The sequence below is a fragment of the Hylobates moloch genome, unplaced genomic scaffold (genome assembly GCF_009828535.3).
Source record: "Hylobates moloch isolate HMO894 unplaced genomic scaffold, HMol_V3 SCAFFOLD_20, whole genome shotgun sequence".
Taxonomy (NCBI): Eukaryota; Metazoa; Chordata; class Mammalia; order Primates; family Hylobatidae; genus Hylobates; species Hylobates moloch.
In genome coordinates, this window is record NW_026652295.1 from 46,301,622 (window position 1) to 46,328,764 (window position 27,143).

The window sequence follows — 27,143 nt, forward strand, 5'->3', positions numbered from 1 at the left end:
AAGGCTTAAAAACACACACCAGGGACTGTTGTGGGGTGGGGGGAGGGGGGAGGGATAGCATTAGGAGATATACCTAATGCTAAATGACGAGTTAATGGGTGCAGCACACCAACATGACACATGTATACATATGTAACAAACCTGTACGTTGTGCACATGTACCGTAAAACTTAAAGTATAATAATAAAAAAATAAAAAAAAGACTAAATATCCAGCCATTTAAAGTGATGGTGCAGCTGCTTGTGATTCTTAATATTCCAAGATTATGTCATTTGTATTAATGCTTTAGTTAAAAAAATGCTAAATGCTTGATAAAAAATAAACACATATGTACACTAAGGGGCCATTTCTGAATGTCCTAATTCCTTGAGGCTACTGGCCTGAAGGAATGAGAGAGTTCAGAAATTTAATTCCAAGGGTTGCTCAAGATGAGAAGTCTTATTGAGATACCTTCTCCAATTCAAGCTTGGATCTCCAAAGCCATAGCTTTAGAACAATGTTACATGAAAACTAATCCCCATGTCTTACTTTCAGTCACATAACATTTTTTTTTTTTAAGATGGAGTCTTGCTCTGTTGCCCAGGCTGGAGTGCAGTGGTGTGATCTCAGCTTACTGCAATCTCTGCCTCCAGGTTCAGGTAATTCTCTAGCCTCAGCCTCCCAAGTTGCTGGGACTATAGGTGTGCATCACCGTGCCCTGACTAATTTTTGTATTTTTAGTAGAGATCGGTTTTCACCATGTTGGCCAGGCTGGTCTCAAACTCCTGACCTCAGGTGATTTGCCCCCCTTGGCCTCCCAAGGTGTTGGGTTTACAGATGTGAGCCACTGTGCCTGACCCCAGTCACATAACATTTTATAGAAGCTTGTCTGTGTGCTAAGCAGAGGAGGAAAAGAAAAATTAAAAGAAAAAAAAATTAGACGTTGTATTATAGATGGGCCTTTGTATACATTTACACATTGGACAGGGAACCTAAAGCTGTGACTAGATTTGAAATGTTTTCCAATTAGTAGTGCTGTCAAGTTCTAGGTTGATACAAACACATAGCCACTTTGGAAGAGACAACACCATTCTAGGAATCTGAAAACACCCATACAATTTTTTGCAAAAATAGAGACTATCACATACTTATAGATAACCAGACACACAAAGAAACAGGGTGATTGAGTTAAGAAACCTATACCAATGACAAACAGCAGTAGAGCCACAGAAACCTCAGGCAATGAACTAATTATAAAAATCTTAGAGACTGTGCTGATATGGTTTGGCTCTGTGTCCCCACCCAAATCTCATCTTCAGTAGTACTCCCATAATTCCCACGTATGGTGGGAGGGACCCGTGGGAGATCATTTGAGTCATGGGGGCAGTTTCCCCATACTGTTCTTGTGGTAGTGAATAAGTCTCATGAAATCTGATGGTCTATCGGGGGTTCTGCTTTTGCATCCTCCTCATTTGCTCTTGCTGCTGCCATGTGAAAAGTGCCTTTCATCTCCCACCATGATTGTGAGGCCTCCCCAGCCATGTGGAACTATAAGGCCAATTAAACCTCTTTTTCTTCCCAGTCTCAGTTATGTCTTTATCAGCAGTATGAAAATGGACTATTTCAGTAAATTGGTACCAGTAGAGTGGGGCACTGCTGAAAAGATATCCGAAACTGTGGAAGCGACTTTGCAACTGGGTAACAGGTAGAGGTTGGAAAAGTTTGGAGGGTTCAGAAGAAGATAGGGAAATGTGGGAAAGTGTGGAACTTCCTAGAGACTTGTTGAATGGTTTTTCCCAAAAGCCTGATAGTGATATGGACGATAAGGTTCAGTCTGAGGTGGTCTCAGATGGAGATGAAGAACTTGTTGGGAACTGGAGCAAAGGTGACACTTGTTATGTTTTAGCAAACAGACTGCCAGTATTTTGCCCCTGCACTAGAGATTTGTGGAACTTTGAGCTTGAGAAAGATGATTTAGAGTATGGGAAGAAATTTCTAAGCAGCAAAGCCTTCAAGAGGTGACTTGAGTGTTGTTAAAGGCATTCAGTTTTATAAGGGAAGCAGAGCATAAAAGTTCAGAAAGTTTGCAGCCTGACAATGGGATAGAAAAGAAAAATGCATTTACTGAAGACGAATTCAAGCCAGCTCTAGAATTTTGTGTAAGTAAAGAGGAGCAAATGTTAATCCCCAAGACAATGGGGAAAACGTCTCCAGGGCATATCAGAGGTCTTCAAGGTAGCCTCTCCTATCATAGGCCCAGAGGCTTAGAAGGAAAGAGTGGTTTCATGGGTGGGGTCCAGGGTCCCCGGGCTGTGTGAAGTCTAGGGACTTGGTTCCCCACATCCCAGCCACTCCAGCTGTGACTAAAAGGGGCCAAGGTACAGCTCAGGCTGTTGCTTCAGAAGGTGGAGGCCCCAAGCCTTGGCAGCTTCCACATGGTGTTAAGCCTGCAGGTGCACAGAAGTCAAGAACTGAGGTTTGGGAGCCTCTGCCTAGGTTTTGGAAGATGTATGGAAACACCTGGATGCCCAGGCAAAAGTTTGCTGCAGGGGAGAGGCCCTCATGGAAAACCTCTGTTAGGGCAGTGCAGATGGGAAATGTGGGGTTGGAGACCCCACAGAGAAGCCCTACCGGGGCACCACCTAGTGGAGCTGTGAGAAGGGGGCCACTGTCTTCCAGATCCCAGAGTGGTAGATCCACCAACAGCTTGCACCATGCACCTGGAAAAGCCACAGACACTCAATGGCAGCCCACAAAAGCAACCAGGAGGGGGACTCTACCCTGCAAAGCCACAGGGGTGGAGTTGCCAAGACCATGGGAACCCATCTCTTGCATCAGTGTGACTTCGATGTGAGACCTGGAGTCAAAGGAGATAATTTTGGAGCCTGAAAATTTGACTCCCCTGCTGGATTTCAGACCCCTTTGTTTTGCCCAATTTCTCCCCTTTGGAATGGCTATATTTACCCAATACCTGTAGCCCCATTGTATCTAGAAAGTAACTAGCTTGCTTTTGATTTTTCAGGATCATAGGTGGAAGGGACTTGCCTGGTCTCAGATGAGACTTTGGACTATGGACTTTTGGGTGAATGCTGAAATGAGTTAAGACTTTGGGGGACTGTTGGGAAGGCATGATTGGTTTTGAAATGTGAGGGCATGAGATTTGGAGGGGCTGGGGCAGAATGATACGGTTTGGTTGTGTCCCCACCCAAATCTCATCTTGAATTGCAGTCCCATAATTCCCACATGTTGTGGGAGGGACCTGGTGGGAGATATTTTGAATCATGGGGGCGGTTTCCTCCATACTGTTCTCGTGGTAGTGAATAAGTCTCATGAGATCTGATGGTTTTATCAGGGGTTTCTGCTTTTGCATCCTTCTCATTTTCTCTTGCCACCACCATATAAGAAGTACCTTTTGCCTCCCACCATGATTCTGAGGCCTTCCCAGCCATGTGGAACTGTAAGTCCAATTAAAACTCTTTTTCTTCCCAGTCTCAGGTATGTCTTTATCAGCAGCATGAAAATGGACTACTACATGTGCTTACCTTAATAAAAATAAATATGATCTTGAAAAGTATCTTCAGATGACAGGAAACAGGTATAGACATAGGCAACTCCAAGAAGAACTAAAACTTGTAGAAATAAAAATCCATTAATGAATATTTTAAAATTTAATGAATATGTTTAGCTACATATTCATATTAGCTACATATTCTCTTTTGTCTAGATGCTACAAAGAAGAAAATTAGCAAACTGTTCTATCAGACAGAAGAAATCTTTCAAAACGTAGCACAGAGACAAGTGGAAAATACAAAAGGAAGTATAAGAGACATAAGAAATTGTAATATATGTTTGATTGGAGGACAAGAGGGAAGGGAAAGAATAATATAAAAATATTATTTGAATAGATAAAGCTGATAGCTTTTTAGATTTTGTAAAAACCAAGAACCATGAAATCAAGAGGTTCAATGAATCCTCAGTGAGACAAATTCAAAGCAAAACAAATAGAATAAATTAATCAAAGAAGTCACATCTAGATATATCACAGTGAAACTGCAGAAAACCAAAGACAAAGAAGAATCTTATAAGCAGTCAGAGAAAAAGACAATGGGATAAAGATGATAGAGAATCGTTATTTTCAATATAATAAAGGAATTTTGTACACAGTAAAAACAGCTTTTAGTATAGGGACTAAAAAGACATTCTGAGTAAAACAAACAAACAAAAAATGGAGAGAAGTTTGCACCAGCAGGACATTTCTAAAGAACTAAATAATGTTCTTTAGAAAGAAGGCTGATCCCAGATGGAAGGTCAGAGATGTAAGAAGAAATAGCAATTGTTAAACAGCGGTAAATATGTGCGTTAGTAAATGTAAAAGATTATGTATGAGCTGTATCGAAAAGAAATAATGAGGTCTAATGAAGTTTAAAAAAAAACAACTAACAATAGACTTAAAGTGCTAGATAGCAATGTGCTGTAAGTCGGGAGGAAGTCTAAATGGAGCTTAAATGATCTAAGCTATTTATCATATATAAAAGGAAAAGGAAGGTTTTGATTAATTTTAGATTTCTGAAATATGAATACTGTAATTTGTATAACAATCACAAAATCAAAATCAAAACTTTTAACTTTCAAATTTGCAAAAGGGAAAAATGAGTGATGAATTACATTAATTCAATCCAAAAGATGGTTAATAAAAAAAGAACAATAATAACATATAGACATATGAGACAACTAGGAAGCAAAAATAAGACAATAGATCTAAATTCAATCATATCCAAAATTATTTTGAAGGAACTAAAGGGACTACATTTCTCCACTAAGAGATAAAAAATCATTAGCCTGGAAGAATCTTCACATTTGACTATACACAATTTACAAGACACATATGGAAAATGTAAGAAAACAGGTTAGTACAAAAACAATGGAGAAACGACAAATATGAACAAAATATTCTGATGAAGCTATAGTAATATTAGAAAATAGACTTTAAAATAGAAAACTATTTCTAGAGATAGAACACAACTTTATGCTGATAAAATATTTAATTCACCAAGATAGTATAATTGTGTATATATATATATATATATACACACACAGATGTGAACATATATATATATATATATATACATACATATGCATGCACATAATAACATATGTGGTGAAACTATGAAGAAAAGCTAAAAACTGATTACCAGAAGACTTCCTTCCGACTTACATGTTATTACAAAAGATGAGGGAGGGAGTTGTAATTAAGAAAACGTGCTCAGGAGGTTTCTGGAATGCTGGTAATGTTCTATTTCTTCCTTTGAGCAGTCTTCACATGTGTCAACATATAGCTATTAGTAAAAATAGTACACATGCAGGTTTTATACAGTTTCTGCACTTATGGAAATTCTTGATTATTATTAAATTAAAAAGCAGAATGCATAATAACATATATACAATCATCTCACTTTTGTTTGATATCTCTGTATATTTATATATTTAAGTATAGATGTAATAAAATTATGTACACACTTTTTATTACTAATAGTATTTGGATGGTGGTTTGATACTTTATTTTTCTTTTAATGTTTTCCTATAATAAATATGCTACATTACTTTTGTAATAAGAAAAACACATGAATTAAACACAGACACACACAATTACTACCCAGAATAGAGTGAAGAGAGATTGGTAGAAAGATGTGTGTCAACCTTGAAAATGAAAAATGAATAGCATTGTATGAGACACAGATACTCAATGAGAAGGGAATGCTTGGAAAGCAGCAGTGCTGAAAAGGACTTCAGGGTGAGTGTGGACAGCAAATTAGATAGAAGCCTGCAGTATAATGTGCCAGGAATGAACGCCAATGCTATTTTCAGCTGCAAAAGCATGGCACCATGGCACAAAACAAGGACAGGCAGCCTCTTTTATATATATTTGGAAAGTCTGACTGTAAGGCAACAATTTTACGTCAAACTACTTTTAGCTTAAACTAAGTACATGGAAAAAAATAGCCACCATGACCTAAAAATGATTATGGAAATCACCAATGCAATAATTTTTCTATTCTTGCTTTTTAGAGAGCATAACCTCTTTTAATGCCAGCCTCAGATTTTGCCAATGATGATGGTAAAAACATGTATGTTAGAAGAATTTTCTTCAGGCTCTTTCTCAAAGTCGACATATCACAATAGCTAAGATAGATACAAAAATAAGTCTACACAGGAAGCTTTGCCCTCAAGACTTCCACTTGGAGAAAGCAGACTCTAGGAATTACAAAAGTAGGTAAAATGAACCTTGACAGTTGCCTGCCCTCTGAAAGGAGATGCAATGCACAGTATATTAAGGACTTTGTGAACTTGAGATGTCAAAGCAGCAGGCAGAATATGGCAGCAGATGTCCAGGTGTCAGCTGATATTCAAAGTCAGGTGGACAATGCAGACTGCTCCTAAGTCCACTGATGGCCAGCAGCTGGGTTGGTAGAGAGTAGAATCCATTTCCCTTGAACATGTTTGGTTGGCAAGAGTTAGGCAATGAATTAAAACAAGTGGATGGACCTTAGGGCAGGACTTCAGATCCAGCAGGACATGGGGGTACTGTTTCTTATCTAGTAAGAAATTGAGAGGCTTAGAAGGATATAGAAATCCCTCAGATGGTAGAAATAAAAAGATCTTAATTAAAGGACTACTTATAGAGATATGGGCAGAGCCAATGGAAAAACAAAACAGAACAACAAAAAGTACGTTAAGATACTCAGACTATTGAGAGCAGGGAGCTGTTATCACTTTTAAAGTATAAGAGACAACATAGTATTATCAGTGCCTGATGATGGCTGCAGATATGGAGCAGAGGCTGCCTGCCAGAGACTGAAGTTGTTGCCAGATCAGGGAAGGAGGGAGCAGGTAAGAAAGACTTTGACCTGTTTTTCCTTCTACCCTACTATCTTCTGGTGGTGACTTTTATTGGCCAAACCCAACCAAAACCCAGAGGACAAGGGATACTGGGTGATGCAGTCCATAGGAATCAGCTGTCCAGAGCAAAGATCAGAAAAGAGAAAGGTGGGAAGAAAATATGGTGGCAATGGAGAGGGAAAACAGAGCGACCAGCACAAACCCCATGCAAGGCACCCAAGGTAAAAGCCAATTATGCATAGTGGGTCAATATGCCAGAGCATCTTTCATTCAGTCAGTCCAAAACTAATTTAAAATTACCTCCGATATTGTCCTAGGCCCTCCGCTAGTTGCCTGGGACACAAAAACAGCAAGTCTTGATCTTTTAATGAAGGCTTTGCAGCCTAGCATGGGAAGTGACGATAGGCATGTAAAGAAGGGTACAGAGAAGGCAAAAGAGAAAACCAATCAGTGATTCTTAAATTTGGAGGTCAGTAAAAAATAACATACAACAAAGAACATTTGAATCTGGTAAACCACAAGTAAGAGGTGGAAGGTAATTTCTGGAAAAAGAAACATCACAAGATATAAAACAGCCTTGTGTATTCGGATAGATACCAGCTAGGTTTTGCTTAGAATTAGAAGCTATTCAGACACTAAACCCATGAGTTTGCTTGGAGGGACTTCTCTGCCTTGGCTGAAATGCTACAGAAACACAGCAGTACTGAGCTGAGTATATATAGACAGCATGTTGGTAATGGCATTTGGATAGGGTGGGGGAATACAGGAACACACTTGCTTCTGCTTTAGGAATTCATTTTTCAGGAAAAGGTTAAGAAGAATTAGAATGGGCAAAGGGATAAATAGACTGAAATAAATAACACAGCCAAAAAGAAAAATGTTCTAGGAAATTTACAGGAGGGAACAGTAGGGAAGAACCTTAAACAGTTAGAAATCATAAAAAGATGGTCACTTTCTGAGGATTAAACGTGTTTGATCTAGATAGAGTTTGTTTCATTTGACCTATTTATTGACATATATAAATAAAATATTTATAATAAATAAATATAGAAAGGAGAAAGAATGTGGGATAGTCCCATCAGAAATACTGTTTACTTAGTTCATTAACTTACATAGTCAGTGATATTGATTCATGTTGGCAAAAGTTTATCAACAAAAGGAGGTGGCCAACATAGAATGGTCGGGGCTAGCAAGGTGAACATCTGTTTTACATACACAGCACTTTCCAGGGAGCACTGGGACGGCATCTGGGAAGCATTGGGGCAGCATTCTTTGAAAGGAACAAAGAAATTCATCAGGTATCACTGCTTTAATTTATGCTCATCACAAAGCCTTTACATATTTTGAGAAAATGAAGCCTAGTTAGAAGATATATGTAAGCCACTTTTTTGGAGAGGTTACCAGAGAGAGATTCTCGCTCACTTATTTATCTCTTGTCAACATGCTTAATGGGATTCCTCGTTGAGAGTTTGGTTTGCCACTGTACATTTATAAAACAATTTCTTGACCCATAAGACATAAGTTCTTCCCCTGGAATACAACAAAATTACAGATAATTCTGTCATGGAATGTCTTGGCATCGTACTTAGTTTTTCCTGGCAACCATAAACCATCATTGCCTCCAGCCTTTGAGATTGGGTTAACTTGTCTACTGGAGAGAAAGTTAAGATGTTAAGTAAAAATCATACTTCCAGGAACACTTCAATAAAATGACTCCAGGAAGTACATGGATAAAATATTTGATGGATGTGCAGCCACACATGCTATGAAACACATTTAGTTCATCTCTAGTATAATTTCTACCTTCCATTATATTATGAAGGAGGCACTGTCGAATGGTAGAGGAATGGCAGTTTTCAAACTTTTTTTTAACTTTTATTTTAGGTTTAACTTTTAACTTTTATTTTAAGGGTACATGTGCACGTTTGTTATATAGGTAAATTCATGTCACAGGGGTTTGTTGTACAGATTATTTCAAACTTTATATATTTTTTTTAGTTCATAGTAATTTTTTATTCAAACTAAATCTTTATGGAAACTTGTCATGTGAAATATTTAGAGCAAAGTGCATGGTCAGACTCAGGAGAGAGTGGCTGGGCGCGGTGGCTCACGCTGCCTGTAATCCCAGCACTTTTGGGAGGTTGAGGCGAGTGGATCACTTGAGGTCAGGAGTTGGAGATCAGCCTGGCCAACATGGTGAAACCCCACCTCTACTATTAATAAAAATTCAAAAATTAGCTGGGTGTGGTGGTGCATGCCTGTAATCTTAGGTACTTGGGTGGCTGAGACAGGAGAATCACTTGAATCCGGGAGGCAGGGGTTGAAGTGAGCCAAGATTGCAGCACTGCCCTCCAGCCTGGGCTACAGAGTAAGTGAAACTCCTGCTGGCTCAACTATTCTCAGGCCCCACAGTACCCTTTGCACCCCAGAAGCCCTGGGCTCAGTTGGAGAACAGCTAGCAGAGCCAAGGAGCCCGAGAGGCAAAGTCAAGAAATGCAGGTTCTAATCCTGACCACACAGTCTTGAGAATGGTTCTGATGGTTTTACTTTCTTATTTAATAGAAACAGCTGCCCTACTTACCTCTTGGCAAATAAGGAATCCATATTCATAAAAAAATGGACATTGAGTACTTTTAAGTGCATGAAGCTCCACAGAAACACAAAAAGGTACAACTTTTAAACTAAACTTACATTTGAAACACCCAAATCCCTTCATCACCCAATCACTTTCAATGGCTTTGTTTAAAAGCCATTGATTTAATTTTTTTAAAAGAACACATAATTTTACACTCAGGTTTATAACATTTTTCTAAAAAAAAACCTTTATCTTTGCTGTGAGCTAGTAAAATCACAAGTCATTCATTCAAGAAATAATTATTGAACACACCACTTATTATTTGCCCCGCACTGTGGCAACACAGTAAAGTATATAACCTTGCCTCGACTCTTGATCATGGCAGGGTAAAAGAGGAGGAAGGTAATAGAATTATAGAGAGTGAAGCCATTAATTTACTGCTAAGTATTATAATGAGTCCTCATTATGTTCATCAGTCTCACCCCAAAACCTACATGTTAGGTGCCTTTCAGTGATCTCTTTTGTGTGATCTTACTTGATTTTCATTTGATGAAGTGGGCCTGTTAAAACCTCCTTCCTCTTTTTTTTCTTTTTTTTTGTGCTAAAAAGTAGTTTAACCTAATCTTGTCCCCAATTCTTTCTGGTAAAATTATCTCATTTTCCTTCATTACTTGGCTTTTATCATTTAGTAATATGGCTATATTATTTATGCCTTTTATTATGTAACCTCAAATACTATTAATAAATACTCTTTACTAATATACTGTCTTACTTTATATCATTAAATGGAATATTTAGTTTAGAATGTTACACCTAAAAGGGAAACAATCACTGCAAGTATCACTGGCCTGGACCTAGTCTTATTTCTATTTAGACTAAGTCAATGTGGGGAAGCAGCAAAACAAACAGCAGCATCTTCTTTATATTAAACTCAAACTCAGGATTGTACTCAGACTGATTTGCTAAGGGTACACGGTGATATCTGTAAGCCAAGTCTTGAATATTAGAATTTTGTCTTGGTCTGGATTAAGGCATTACTCAATCATTAACAAAGAAGCTGACAACTATGATACACAAACACTTGCTGCAAACATAAGCCACCATGTTCCAGGAAGGCAGGTGGGAATCAGCCCACAGGGGTTCCTCAATTCTTGGAAGCCTAAGGTTGGCCTCTGGGACCAGCAAATAACCATAGAATGTATCTCATCTTCCTCTGCCAATTTTTTTTGTTAGATCACTAGGTATGATAATACTGGCTTGAAAGATAATTGAATCTAGGAAGTATATCTCCTGTTTTTCAATACATTTTTCTTCAGAAAAACAATGGCATAACCCTTAATGCATTTTCACCCTACAAGTTTCCAGAGTTTCAATTGCAGCATTTACCTTGCTTGATGCAGTACTGCAGAAAAAAAATCCCATTCTGGTTGGCAACTGCAGCTGTCCTGCATCAGGACTATTTTTTCTTGGGACATTCTGACATGACAGTAAAGTGGACTTCAATTAATGAGGAGTGTTAAGGTTGCTTTTGATAGACATGTATTTGAGGATGCCTTAGATGCTGGAGAAATGGAAGTACCTGACATATTATTATTCTACCATGTGCTGGATAAATTGATGTCACTCCAATGTCCCTCCCTGCTTAGCTATTCAATCCTGATTCACTATCTGACTCAAGAAGTAAAAAGCAAGAGCAGCACATATTGAACAACAGGAGGCATATTTACAAACTTTTCCATTTAAAAAATCTATACTAGCATATCAGCTACTCTCAAGATAAACAATATTACTAAAATGGGTCCATATGCATCTCATCCTCAGTAAAATTGTTATGTAACAGTACTCTTTCTCATTCCTAAACTTCAGTAACCACTTGAGGAAACTCATTTGCAGTAAAAAGTGCAAGAGACGGAGGTGGATTCCAAAGAAGATGTAGAACCTTAAGGAGTCAGGAAAATTACTAGCAGTGTTGGACAGTGCTATATAATAAAAAGTACACACTAGTCAATGCTACCTCAAATGCTTGACATAAAATTCACCTCTTACTTCTTATGCCAAGATAGCTATCTTTTCCACCTCCTTTAAAAGGTCTAGCAAAACCAGTTAGTGAGACAATGTCTCACTTCATTAGAAAGGTCTGACACAGTAGGTCCATGTCAAAGCTCTAAAAGAAGAACAGAGAAGGCAATAAATAGGCAAGAAAATTAAAACTAAAGAATTACATACATAAAAATAGGCACATTAAAATATCTAAGCTAAAAACAACCAAAAGTTAAGACTTTTCTTGCTCAAAGAACTCTAGCAGTCACAAAAGCCACCAATAAGTCAATGTTTAAAAATGCTGACCAAACACCGCATGTTCTCACTCATAGGTGGGAATTGAACAATGAGAACTCATGGACACAGGAAGGGGAACATCACACTCCGGGGACTGTTGTGGGGTTGGGGGAGGGGGGAGGGACAGCATTAGGAGATATACCTAATGCTAAATGACGAGTTAATGGGTGCAGGAAATCAACATGGCACATGGATACATATGTAACAAACCTGCACATTGTGCACATGTACCCTAAAGCCTAAAGTATAATAATAAAAATAAAAATAAAAAAAAGGTTAAGAACAAAAAAAAAAATGCTGACTATGGGTACTTTAGACAATGGCAAAGATGCTAAGGAGACACAGTTCTATCCCCCAGTGAGTCAAAACTCTAGAAGAGATGACATATCGAATGAGTGCCAAATAAATGATGCACTGATTAAAGAGCTAAAGTGGAAGAGATGTTAAAGAACAATGAGTTCTTCCTCAACTAATGAGAGAGTAAGATGAAGGAGGCCCAGGGACAAGACATCTAGCAGGTAAGAGGCAGGAGCTGGACTGGACTCCGAGTCTTCTGACTCTAAGCCTCTAAGCACAAGCAGAGGAATATTTTCACATCATTGGCCAGTGTTTTTCAAAGGAAGTGACTGTCACTAAAGCATGAGTACAACTAATATGGTTAAGAAATAGCTCCAACTAAACATTCCGATATCATAATAAGGTCCATTCTCTTACAGCAATGGAATTATTTTAGGAAGGATTTTGATGTGTTTGATGATCCTGAGTAAAATAAGTCCTGTGGCAACATATTAGAGACATTTCTAATACTGTAAAATAATCATTATAAAGAACTTTAGCCAAGCATTAAGTCTTAGTGGGCCCACTATACCCTAAACACTGTGCTGGTTCACGCTTTGAGAAATAGATGTGCACAACACAGAGGTGAGAAGAGCTGTGTCTTTTCAAAACTACTGACCCATAGAATCCACGAACATAATAAAGTGGTTGTTTTATCCTAATAAATTTTGTGGTGTTTGTCATAGATAACTAGAAATCTCCAACATAGTTAACTAGATATCTAGTCATAGATAACTAGAATAGACTCCAACCTAAAACGATTATCTGACCCAGAAAGAACCACAATATTTCAACTTATCAATTTCTTACCATAGTGATGTTAGGGAATAATATTGCCATTTCCTTTATTGTTTGGCTTTGTTTATGTGAAAGAGACAAGTGATGCTCATAAAACAATCCATTTGGCCATCTGTGTTTTCTATACTCCTTGCTGTTGGCTAGCCAATAGAATGTATAAGAAGTAACTGCATCACTTCTGAGGTAAGGCTGTTACAAATAGGTGTGAGTTCTCTAACTATTTTCTCTTTTGCCTGCATGGCCTTGAGCACAAACTCTGAGGATGCATGGTTACAGGATGGAGGCATCCTGGGTCCCTGAGTCTCTGCTGGAAGAGAGGTGGCAAAGAGATCTTCCTGACCCACACCAAACTGTGAGACGAGCAAGAAATATATCTTTGTTATGTTAACATGATCAAGGCATTATTTGTTATTGCAACATGGTCTAGTTTAGCTGACCCTGACCTGCACAATTTTCATGATCTGTCATTATAGTCACACCTTTGTATATACTGTAAACCTCATTTTTGTTTTCTGATTAAATTCAACTCAACACCTACTTAACTCTTCTACCCAGCTATATGTGCCTAGGGGTTAAAAAAACAGCAACCATGTATACTCATTTCTTTTTTTAAAAAATTCATGAACACAAGCTTCAAATGGGCCTTTAGAGCTTTCTAGTTATCCTTCCAAATTTTCTTCTTTAATTCAGTCTCCAGTTTTCCAAGGTGACTCAAATTCCTTTCACTTTCCACAAACCAACACCTCCTTCCCCAAGTTTGTTCTCAGCTGATGACTGGCTTCATATTTGCTGACAAAGCTGAAGGCACAGAGGAGAATTTCCACATGCTCTCATCCCCATATGCACTGAGTTATCGGGATCCATCCATGTATTAGGCCTTTCCTTTTCCTATAGTAGGTGAACGGTCTATGCAATGACTCCACTTATGCTCTGAATCTGGTCCCTTCTTTCCTACTGAGTGGCATTGCTTCTGCAATTTCTTCCTCTCTCTGCCTTCCTGTAAAGTTTTCTTTCTCACTCTAGTGTTTCCATCAGCATGCAAACATTAATTTCTTTTTAATGCAAAATCAAAAGAACAATGTGCAAAAATCACAAGCATTCTTATACACCAATAACAGACAAACAGAGAGCCAAATCATGAGTGAACTCCCATTCACAATTGCTTCAAAGAGAATAAAACACCTAGGAATCCAACTTACAAGGGATGTGAAGGACCTTTTAAAGGAGAACTACAAACCACTGCTCAATGAAATAAAAGACGATAAAAACAAGTGGAAGAACATTCCATGCTCACGGATAGGAAGAATCAATATCATGAAAATGGCCATACTGCCCAAGGTAATTTATAGATTCAATGCCATCCCCATCAAGCTACCAATGACTTTCTTCACAGAATTGGAGAAAACTACTTTAAAGTTCATATGGAACCAAAAAAGAGCCTGCATTGCCAAGTCAATCCTAAGCCAAAAGAACGAAGCTGGAGGCATCACGCTACCTGACTTCAAACTATACTACAAGGCTATAGTAACCAAAACAGCATGGTACTGGTACCAAAACAGAGATATAGACCAATGGAACAGAACAGAGCTCTCAGAAATAATGCCACATATCTGCAACCATCTGATCTTTGACAAACCTGACAAAAACAAGACATGGGGAAAGGATTCCCTATTTAATAAATGGTGCTGGGAAAACTGGCTAGCCACATGCAGAGAGCTGAAACTGGATCCCTTCCTTACACTTTATACAAAAATTAATTCAAGATGGATTAAAGACTTCAATGTTAGACCTAAAACCATAAAAACTCTAAAAGAAAACCTAGGCAATACCATTCAGGACATAGACATGGGCAAGGACTTCATGTCTAAAACACCAAAAGCAATGGCAACAAAAGCCAAAATTGACAAATGGGATCTAATTAAACTAAAGAGCTTCTGCACAGCAAAAGAAACTACCATCAGAGTGAACAGGCAACCTACAGAATGGGAGAAAATTTTTGCAATCTACTCATCTGACAAAGGGCTAATATCCAGAATCTACATGAACTCAAACAAATTTACAAGAAAAAACCAAACAACCCCATCAAAAAGTGGGCAAAGGATATGAACAGACACTTCTCAAAAGAAGACATTTATGCAGCCAAGACACGTGAAAAAATGCTCATCATCACTGGCCATCAGAGAAATGCAAATCAAAACCACAATGAGATAGCATCTCACACCAGTTAGAATGGCGATCATTAAAAGTCAGGAAACAACAGGTGCTGGAGTGGATGTGGAGAAATAGGAACACTTTTACCCTGTTAGTGGGAATGTAAACTAGTTCAACCATTGTGGAAGTCAGTGTGGCGACTCCTCAGGGATCTAGAACTAGAATTACCATTTGACCCAGCCATCCCATTACTGGGTATATACCCAAAGGATTATAAATCATGCTGCTATAAAGAGACATGCACATGTATGTTTATTGTGGCACTATTCACAATAGCAAAGACTTGGAACCAACCCAAATGTCCAACAACGACAGACTGGATTAAGAAAATGTGGCACATATACACCATGGAATACTATGCAGCCATACAAAATGATGAGTTCATGTCCTTTGTAGGGACATGGATGAAGCTAGAAACCATCATTCCGAGCAAACTATCGCAAGGAGAAAAAACCAAACACCACATGTTCTCACTCATAGGTGGGAATTGAACAATGAGAACACATGGACACAGGAAGGGGAACATCACACACTGGGGCCTGTTGTGGGGTGGGGGGAGGGGGGAGGGATAGCATTAGGAGATATACCTAATGTTAAAGGACGAGTTAATGGGTGCAGCACACCAACATGGCACATGTATATATATGTAACAAACCTGCACATTGTGCACATGTCCCCTAAAACTTACAGTATAATAATAATAGTAAAGAATTGTCTCTATTCACTATCTTCACTTCATTCCCTCCAAACTGTATTGAATCTCTTGAAATTACCCTTTCATTTTCAGCATTCCCCCAAGCAGCTCTTTTCAAAGTTACCAATGACTTCTATCTTGCTAAATCAGATGGCTACTTCTCAGTTCTCAACGGACACAATTTCTTAGCCACTTTTGGAACAATCGCTCTCTTGTTCCTTCATAAAACACTTTCTCTACTCTGCTGCTGGTTCGTTATTCTCTCTTGCTTCTCATGCTATTTTTCTGTCTGATCCTTCTTAGTGTCATTTTCTGAATCCCTCATCTTCCCAATTTCTAACCATTGAAATGCTCTGGGGCTCAAATCTTGGATGTCTTATTTTTTCATTTATGTTTATCTTTATAGTTGATCTCATTGGATTCTATGGTTTTCAATATTAACTATGCTGTGATGAATCTCAAATTTGTATCTTCAGCTCTAATTTACAGATTTCCTCGGAACCTGATCTACGTACTGTGTTATATTACTGACTCCACATTTGCCACTTGGTTTTAATTTTTCCCCAACAATGAATTCCTCTCATGACTTCACTACTGCAGTAAATGGCAAATGCATTCTATCACTTATTTGGTCCTCTAAGCTTGGGGTCATCCTTGACAATTCTTTTTCTCTTACATGCCATATCTAGTCCCTCACTGAGTCCTGTCAATTCTATTTTCAAATATTTATCCTGAGTCTGATTCCTTTTTATCACCATCCCTGTTCCCATGCTATTTCACATCACCATTATATGCCATGCAAAATTTGCAATAACCTGTTAAATAGTCTCTGTAGAATTATTCTTGCCCCATTGCAAATTAATTTACATACAGTAGACAAAAATGTCCTTATAAAGTATGTCAGACCACACACTCTTGCCTCAAAATACTTCAAACAGCTTTCATTTCACCCGAAGATTAATTCTCAGTGTCCTATATGACCTGACCCAATACTATCTCTTAGACCCCTCCTTGTAACACTCATACTCAGATCAGACTCTGATCCAGACATATTCACTTTCTTGCTCTTTTTCAGCTTCGCCAAGCAAGGTCCTGTATTAAAGCCTTGGCACATCTATTTCTCTCTGCCAGAGCCACTCATCTCAGGTGCTTCGTTTAGCTCTCTGCTTCAATTTTACTCCTTAGGAAGGCTTTTATCTGACCACTTATGTTCTTTATCCCTTATTCTGCTTTATTTGTTTTATTTATATCACTTAAGAATCATATAACATAGTTTATATTTCTCTATTTAGTTGTCCTATTCATCCCTTCTGCAGTCCTAAAAGGTAAGGTTCATGAAGGTGACAACTTGATCAATTCTGTTCAATGTCTTTTACTCCAGAACCCCAAAATTCCTTGAACATAGTAGATGCTCAATAAATCTTTGAAAATTAATAATTTAATATGAGTCTCAGTTTGGAAAAATGAGTGAAAATCTGTATCTGAAAGGCTTGTTTTTACTTGCAAAAAAACGAGTCATCACTGTGTCCTGTGGTGTCGAGCTGACTGAAGTGAGAGTTCTACACATAACACAGACTCAGAATGGACAAAAAAAATCATAGTGATCCGAGGCTACTACTGTCCCTGGCAACTATCCATAGAATATCAGCAAAGTACAGAATGAGCCAGCTTGGTGTCTGTGTGTGATATTAGCCCATATTTCTCCTTCCAGAAAGAGGAAACACATCCACATAAAGCAAATGAGGTGAAAAAAAAAGGCTGACAATGAGTTATAAATTAAATTAGTGCCATTCTCATTGGTATGTGCTTAGAGAGAGAAAGGATGTTAGGCTAGTGCTAAATGAGGTCCTTTCAAGTTTTTTTAAAAAAAATTATGGCCTGGCGCGGTGGCTCATGCTATAATCCCAGCACTTTGGAAGGCCAAGGCAGGTGGATCACCTGAGGTCAGGAGTTTGAGACCAGCCTGGCCAACATGGTGAAACCCCATCTCTACTAAAAATACAAAAATTAGCCAGGCGTGGTGGCACACGCCTATAGTCCCAGCTACTTGGGAGGCTGAGGCAGGAGAATCACTTGAACCCGGGAGGTGGAGGTTGCAGTGAGCCAAGATCATGCCACTGAACTCCAGCCTGGGTGATAGAGCGAGACTTTATCTCAAAAGAAAAAAATAATTAGAATTCTGGAATTATTTCTGAATACTTCTTTAGAGAGACTGCATGCACTTCTAATAATCTTTTTTTCTAAACCCAAATCTGAGACATGCAATTTGACACATATAATTTTTTTTATGAGAACACCAGGACAAAGTATAAAAATTGTCACTGGCTTCAAAAATATGGGATATTTAGGTATGGTATATATGCCTCTGAAATGATTTTAATATTAAGTGGATGAATGACCAGACAAAAAGAACAAGGAGATGCAGTACAGAGGCGAGATATGCAGTCGAAGAGAAGACAGCTAAGCCAGTCCAGTGTGAGGAACAAACAGCATCAGCGACATACCCACCTTCAGGGATGATACTGACAAGCCCGAATGGTTTGAGTATTGATGCATAATGGAGCAAATAAATATTCACTACCTCAAAGAAGTCATCTTAGGAAGACAGGAATGGAAATAGAGGTTTACCAGAAGAGTTGGGCTTCTTTCCCTTATACCCAACTAACTTAGGGATTATGCAGTTTTGACACCATGTAAACTGTAATTCATCAAAAACTGGTTTCAACCATTATCGTGTGTACCACCAGCAGATATATATGTGGCAAACACAACATATTTATGCTCAACTTCACATTCCACCTCACCACCTTCATAGCAATATGCTTTCATGTCTCACAGCTTTGTGTATCTGAGGCTCTGTATGCAAAGCTGTGATTTTTCTATTCTAAGCCTCTCTGTCTCTCTTTCTATCTCTGACATCAGAAGGCAACAAAGAAGACTATAAATTAGAGATTTGAGGATAACACATACTTTAAAGGTTTTTATAAAGGATTAAATACTAACTTCAAAGATGAAACAAATTGTATTTTGAAATCTTCAAATTGTAAGGCTGAAGATTCCAAATCCTTTATTTTATATATGAAGGACTTAGGGCAAAGGGACTTCACAGAACTGCCCAATATAACACACAGAGTTAGTAGAAAAGCTGGGATGAAAACCTAGCAGAGTGTTCCTTTTATTTCAACAGTGTTCAATCTTGGTCCCTTTTCTACTCCAATCATTCTAAAAATAAAACAAAACACAACGAAACAAATGCCCCCTTTATGGAGCAAAAATCTTAAAGTATATGTTCTTAGGTCTTCTGTTGGTATGTTTTCAGAAATAGCCGAAATGATCCTTTCAGAAGATTTTAAGGACTTGAATTGCAGAAATACTTCAGAGGGACCATTAAGCAGTCTTCCTAAAGTCTGCACCTACACTGTCCAGGGTTTATTTATGATTCTAAAAGTCACTGGGAGAGGTGCAAAGTGTGTGTTGAAGGGTCTAGACTTATCCCTCACTGTGGCTTTTAGCATTCCAGTTATTTGTCTAAGGAATGGAAATACCTCTCGGGCTTCGTAGAGCCTAGGTTACAATCTAGCATCAGTAGAGGTAGTTTTTCTCTTTATTTGTATGGAGTATGTAATTGTACATTTTTCTGGTAAATACTTTCATTACCTAATTAGTTCATCAGCAGTTTTAGAAAGGAACCCTGGAAAGCAGTAAGGTGTCCAATTTGTTAGCCTCCAATGAACTATGTTTCATTTGTAAATCATGTTGTATCGTTCTTATAAATCTTATTATTTCAAGCGATGAGACTTAATTCAAAAAAAGGTAACAAGTGTAAATGGTTCAAATCTAGAGTCATCTTTGTCATTGGTGACAAGAATTTTTTTATAGAATAAGTTCTTTGGGAAAAAGAAAGATACTATTTACTAACAATATTAACATGTATTTAGAGATGATATGCAAAATACAGGAAGGCTCAATTTCCTAAAGCCAGGAAGGCTCAACTTCCAAAACCAAGGGCTGTTTTCTATTCATCAGTGAATCCACTGCACTTAAAACATCAGGTTAAATAGTAAAACTTGCCGATATTTACTTAGCATTTAGTATAGGCTATGAGCTTTAATTATATACTGTTACATTTTTCAAACCTAGTTTTTGAAAATGATATCATTATATTCCCCATTTTATATGAGAAGAAACTGAGGTTTAAGAAGATGAACTGGCTGGGCGTGGTGGCTTATGCCTGTAATCCCAGCACTTTGGGAGGCCGAGGTGGGTGGATCACCTGAGATCAGGAGTTTGAGATCAGCCTGGCCAACATGGTGAAACCTTGTCTCTACTAAAAATACAAAAAATTAGTCAGGAGTGGTGGCTGGCACCTGTAATCCCAGCTACTCAGGACGCTGAGGCAAGAGAATCATTTGAACCTGGGCGAGAGAGGTTGCAGTGAGTTGAGATCATGACACTGCACTCCAGCCTGAGAGACAGAGTGAGACTCTGTCTCAAAAAAAAAAAAAAAAAAAAAAGAAAAGAAAAAAAGAAGATGAACTAACAACTTAACATGGCCACAATGATATTGGGTTTATAGATAAATAAATTAGATCCCAGCATCTATCATCTAAACACACAAAAACATTTGCTAAGGTCGAAAAAGAAAGGGCCTATGTCACTTAGAAGACTTTCTGATCACATGCCTGCATCTTTTTAAATTTGCTAATAAAGCTGTAATTCAGAACTGATTTTAACCTGGAGAGTGAGAAACAATTATTTTGTTTAAGGAATGAAAACACTTCTCTGGCTTCATAGAACCTATATTACAATCCAGCATCAGGAGAGGTGCTCTTCTCTTTATTTGTATGGAATATGTAATTGTCTATTTTCCTGATAAATCTTTCCATTACCTAATTACTTCACCAGCAGTTTTAGCAAAACCCCTAGCAAGCCCTAAGTTGTCTAATATGAAGACTGTCTTGCTCATGTCAGTTCACCACCAATAAACTACTTACAGCTCATTCTCTAAATCGCTACACATAGGGAATTACATCACACCTGATGTGTAGAACTTTCTTGCTGTACCAATAGCTACCACCATCATCATCTCTTTTCTGATAAGACATATCAATCTTGTTGCTAAACACTTACGTGCCTTTATTCCCAGATTTGACATTATCTTTGAAAGAATACACACACACACACACACACAAACACCACCCACATACTATTTTCTAGACCATTTATGTATAGCTGGAGGAAAACTTACAAGATGAGATAATCTTGACTAAGGGTATTCATTAATTCTTTTCACCAAAGATGAAAAAAATTAGAGGATATTTCTAAGTGGCAGCAGGAAGGTTTTAGTTTATACAGAGGTAGGGGAATGGAGTATACTCGGTGCAGAAACATTGAAATAAATTAATAAACAAAGCTTACTTAAGAAGTTCTTTGAGATTAGGACACATCATTTGTTCTCAGAATTTTCATCTCATGATATTCACTCTTCACTCCCAACAACTTGAGAATGGCCATGAATATGGACCACAAAATTTTGCTTGAAGTAGGTTTTGGATATCCTTAACTCTATCTCTCATAATCCCTGATCTGTTATTTTTGAGGGATCTGAGTAGAGAATTCCAATGTTGTATAACTTAAAAACATTTGACAGCATTAAATTAAATGAGAAGATGGTTTGCTCATCCCATAATTTCCTGAAAGGCCCAATAAGGTGAAAGACACAACCCCAAGTAAAATTTTATGTAACGACATAGACACCCCAATGCAAAATTAAAACAGATTTCCACCTGAGAGTTCAAGAAATATACTACCTTGCCCCAAACCGGTAAGAATCCGATTACCACAAGGATGGATAGTTACCCATGGCGAAGAACGGGATTCCCAGCAGGGTGGAGTTGTACTTTCCATCGGTGATGAAGAAGATCCCTGCTGCTGTGATGATGGAGATGCATACTGTGAGCACCCCCAGGAGGCCCAGGAAGGGCTTACTGCGCAAGCAGTCCTTCATGGAGCTGGAGAGGGTGGCTGTGGTCAGGATCAGCACGAGGCTCACCAGGACCTTGCTTCTGGCCAGGATACTGGTCTTATGAAAGTCTCTCCAGAGGCTAAAGGATGCTAAAGAGTAGAGCTGGAGTTCTTGATGCTCCTCCTGGAGCTTCCTTATAAGCTTACAGAACTCATTCTCCCACTTCTCCCCTATGAGGTCTTGGGTGGCAGAGCCATAGGTCTGGAGGTAGTAGGTGATTTGAATGGCTCTGGCTGACTTGACCCGCTGATCTTTGCTGTTTGGCACTTCCACTACCCCGCCCAGTTGGTGTCCAATAAAACTGTTCCTCCCATCCTTGAAAACAGAAAAAGAAGAGACTTCAGTTACCAAACGGATGTATATTCCAGGGAATAGATTCTTACTCTAAGTGAAGGAGCACAAGGAAGGCAGAGATAGGTGCTAGTAATTGTGAAACTGATGTGGGTGGAGAGGCAAGTTAGAATTTTATATTCAACATTTGGAGCTACATGGGATACCATGTATGATGATCAAGGACATAAAATATGCAAAAAGTATTACAAAGCTACAGAAGAATTGCCACATGCATAGAGAAATGTAGATAAGTATTTTGATCTCACTCATATCCCAATTCCCAGCATTTCCTTTTGTAACAATCCATTACAAATCCTTAATACAGGATCAAGTTTTATGATTCAGTTTCAGCCAAAAGTAAAGCTTGCCATGAATTAATAATATTTCAAAAGTTAAGATAATTATCTGTTCTATAAATATACACTAATCTTTCTAGGGTTCATTCATATACCTAGGCCAACACTCATACAAATACACACAAACATGAATATTCTTATATATTCTCTATATTCTGGGAATATAATTGCATACTGAAGAGCACTACAAAAAATATTGTTTCTTACAAGTAATTTAATGGCATTGAAATATTTCCTAAATATGATGTGAACACCTATTCACACATTACAATGCTCCCTCCAAACACCTGCCTCAGACATAGGTTGACCTTTTCTTATTGATGACAGTAGACAAATCCCCTAAATGAGACTGATAAGAATTTCAGATTGCGTTGCCAAAAGTCAATTCATTTTCAGAGTTTGACATGAGGTAGAGTAGGCAAGATCATGAGAGTAGGAAATTGGTAAGAGAAGCAATCACTGCTCTTTAAGGCACATGTATGTGGCCAAAGAGTTACTAAAACAGGTTGAGAACAGTAATTCTCATCCAGTGTGCCCCAACATGAAGAAAGAAATCGCGAAGAGCTGTCAACAAATTATCATTAATTTGGAAAGTTTATTATTGCCACAACTATCATTTATTTCAATGGCAATGGTTCTCAGAATACTGAAGCTAGTAGCAGGTTGCATGATGAAGTATAGCATTGAAAGTATGCTCAAGTACCAGGTGAGAGACAGGCACTAAGTTATGTTTATGTCACAAGTACACTGTGTGTCAACCGAACCTGCCAAGATATTTATCTAACAAGGATATAAAGGGGTAAAATCAGAAGAAGAAACAGTTCTTCCTAGAGTGGGTAGGGCAGAAGACAACAAACTCAATAGTGTGATAACTCTGGTTTTTCACAGAACTGGGAGGCATTATGTACTGTAGCAGACACATGTCTTAATTCTTGTGGACTTGTTTAGCTCAGACACTTATATCTAAGGCACTTGTTTGTATTTGCATTTTTAACATGCGACAAAGCAACCCTAATACTTGAAAGTGTGTTGCAAACACAAAAAGTTTACAATATTTACAGAGAGTAAATATGCTGTTAGTAGGATCACTAGGAATTCCAAGTGACGAATTTCTTTTTTTTTTCTTTAATTATTCTTTTAAGTTCCGGGGTACATGTGCAGAACATGCAGGTTTGTTACATAGTTATACACGTGCCATGTGGTTTGCTGCACCCATAAACCTATCAACTACATTAGGTATTTCTCCTAATGCTATCCATCTCCTAGCCCACCACCCACCAACAGGCCCTGGTGTGTGATGTTCCCCTCCCTGTGTCCATGTGTTCTTGTTGTTCAACTCTCACTTTTGAGTGAGTGTTTGGTTTTCTGTTCCTGTGTTAGTTTGCTGAAAATGGTGGTTTCCAGCTTCATCCAAAGGACATGAACTCATCCGTTTTTATGGCTGCATAGTATTCCAGGGTGTATATGTGCCACATTTTCTTTATCCAGTCTATTATGGATAGGCATTTGGGTTGGTTCCAAACCTTTGCTACTGTGAACAGTCCTGCAATAAACATACGTGTGCATGTGTCTTTACAGCAGAATGATTTATAATCCTTTGGGTGTATACCCAGTAATGGAATTGCTGGGTCAAGTGGTATTTCTGGTTCTAGATCCTTGCAGAATCACCACACTGTCTTCCACAATGGTTGAACTAATTTACACTCCCACCAACATTGTAAAAGCGTTTCTATTTCTCCACATCCTCTCCAGCATCTGTTGTTTCCTGACTTTTTAATGATTGCTACTCTAACTGGCGTGAGATGTTATCTCATTGTGGTTTTGATTTGCATTTCTCTAATGACCAGTGATGACGAGGTTTTTTTCATATGTTTGTTGGCCTCATTAAATGTCTTCTTTTGAGAAGTGTCTGCTCATATCCTTTGCCCATCTTTTGATGTTTTTTTTTTTTCTTGTAAATTTGGTTAAGTTCCTTATAGTTTCTGGATATTAGTTCTTTGTCAGATGGGTAGATTGCAAAAATTTTCTCCCATTCTGTAGGTTGCCTGTTCACTTTGATGATAGTTTCTTTTGCTGTGCAGAAGCCCTTTAGTTTAATTAGATCCCATTTGTCAATTTTGGCTTTTGTTGCCATTGCTTTTGGTGTTTTAGTCATGAGGTCTTTGCCCATGCCTATGTCCTGAATGGTATTGCCTAGGTTTTCTTCTAGGGTTTTTATGTTTTTATGTCTTACATTTAAGTCTTTAATCCATCTTGAGTTAATTTTTGTATAAGGTGTAAGGAAAGGGTCCAGTTTCAGTTTTCTGCATATGGCTAGCCAGTTTTCCCAGCACCATTTATTAAATAGGGAATCCTTTCTCCATTGCTTGTTTTTGTCAGGTTTGTCAAAGATTCGATGGTTGTAGATGTGTGCCATTATTTCTGAGGCCTCTGTTCTGTTCTGTTGCTCTATATATCTGTTTTGATACCAGTACCACGGTGTTTTGGTTACTGTAGCCTGTAGTATAGTTTGAAGGCAGGTAGCGTGATGTCTCTAGCTTTGCTCTTTTTGCTGAGGATTGTCTTGGCAATGCGGGCTCTTTTTTGGTTCCATATGAACTTTAAAGTAGTTTTCTCCAATTCTGTGAAGAAAGTCAGTGGTAGCTTGATGGGAACAGCATTGAATCTATAAATTACTTTGGGCAGTTTGGCCATTTTCACAATATTGATTCTTCCTATTCATGAGCATGGAATGTTTTTCCATTTGTTTGTGTCCTCTCTTATTTCCTTGAGTGGTGGTTTGTAGTTCTCCTTGAAGAGGTCCTTTACATGCATTGTAAGTTGTATTCCTAGGTACTTTATTCTTTTTTGTAGCCACTGTGAATGGGAGTTCACTCATGATTTGGCTCTCTGTTTGTCTATTATTGGTGTATAGCAATGCTTGTGATTTTTGCACACTGATTTTGTATCCTGAGACTATGCTGAAGTTGCTTATTAGCTTAAGGAGATTTGGGACTGAGACAGTGGGATTTTCTAAATACACAATAATGTCATCTGCAAACAGAAACAATTTGACTTCCTCTCTTCCTATTTGAATACGCTTTATTTCTTTCTCTTGCCTGATTGCCCTGGCCAGAACTTCCAATACCATGTTGAATGGGAGTGGTGAGAGAGGGCATCCTTATCTTGTGCCAGTTTTCAAAGGGAATGCTTCCAGCTTTTGCCCATTCAGTATGATATTGGCTGTGGATTTGTTATAAATAGCTCTTATTGTTTTGAGATACGTTCCATCAGTACCTAGTTTTTGAGAGTTTTTAGCATGAAGGGGTGTTTAATTTTATTGAAGACCTTTTCTGCATCTATTGAGATAATCACGTGGTTTTTGTCATTGGTTCTGTTTAAGTGATGGATTACATTTATTGATTTGCATATGTTGAACTAGCCTTGCATCCCAGGGATGAAGCTGACTTGATTGTGGTAGATAAGCTTTTTGATGTGCTGCTGGATTCGGTTTGGCAGTATTTTATTGAGGATTTTAGCATTGATGTTCATCAGGGATATTGGCATGAAATTTCCCTTTTTTGGCTGGGTCTCTGCCAGGTTTTGGTATCAGGATGATGCTGGCCTCATAAAATGAATTAGGGAGGATTCCCTCTTTTTCTATTGTTTGGAATAATTTCAGAAGGAATGGTACCAGCTCCTCTTTGTAACTCTGGTAGAATTCGGCTGTGAATCAGTCTGGTCCTGGGCTTTTTTTTTGTTGTTGGTAGGCTCTTAATTACTGCCTCAATTTCAGAACAAGAGAGGAATTTCATAGTCACTCCACTTTCTCCCTACATACTAAATGAATACAATCATTCTATTTATCTCAATGTGACCAACTCTAAAGGAACAATCCAATAAGAATTTGATCTGAGTTTTTCTTTTTTCTCAGAATGTCTCCCACTTCCATGTAATCTTTATAATTTTCCCATCTTTTTCCTTTTGGAATCAAATGGAAATTTTGGCTGTGGTTCCCAAGGCTCTCTCTTGATTAAATCTCATGGGATATTACCATGAGCTGCAAGTAGAAAGGTGGGCATGCTTTGAGAAAGGAGGCGGGGATCTCATCCCAGAACTGAGAAATTGTGGAAAATTTCTACTCTTTAAGTTGACACTAATTGCTCCCCAGTTAGGCTCATTTATTTTTGTTTTAAGCTTGGTATAATTTTTAGCTCCACTCTTGTTTCTACACCTTTGAAATCCCACTTTGATGTGGACTTTTACTTCTGATTATTTGAAAGAGAAAGTTTTTTAAAAGTATTATCTATTTACTTAATAATGTGCAGCTGTCTTTACTTATTTATGTCATCAAAAAGATTTCTCAGAGATCTTTAGCAGCAACAAAATGATTTATTCATCTCTTGGGGCTCATTTGGAGATTACAGTGAATAAAAGAGGGTACTGATAATGTATCTGGACAAAAGACAAAATTTTAAAGAAGGCGAGTGTCGGTTTTTAAACAACAGATCTTCATCGAGTTTGGCTAGCTGCTAACCCCTCTGTTGAAGTTGTCTAATTCCCATTTTTACAAAAAAAAGTTTATAAAATGTACACTTCTATCCATCTTTTCCTATTATTTTA

General features: G+C 38.1%; 1 protein-coding gene across 1 annotated transcript in view; it reads right to left on the reverse strand.

Moving 5' to 3' along the window:
* Window positions 1-27,143, reverse strand: part of PTCHD4 (patched domain containing 4) — a 195,659-nt gene that overhangs the window by 112,618 nt on the left and 55,898 nt on the right. Inside the window, exon 2 of the mRNA XM_032753963.2 lies at window positions 21,687-22,167. Within this exon, the coding sequence (XP_032609854.2) occupies window positions 21,687-22,167 (481 nt within the window). The remainder of the gene's footprint in view (window positions 1-21,686; window positions 22,168-27,143) is intronic.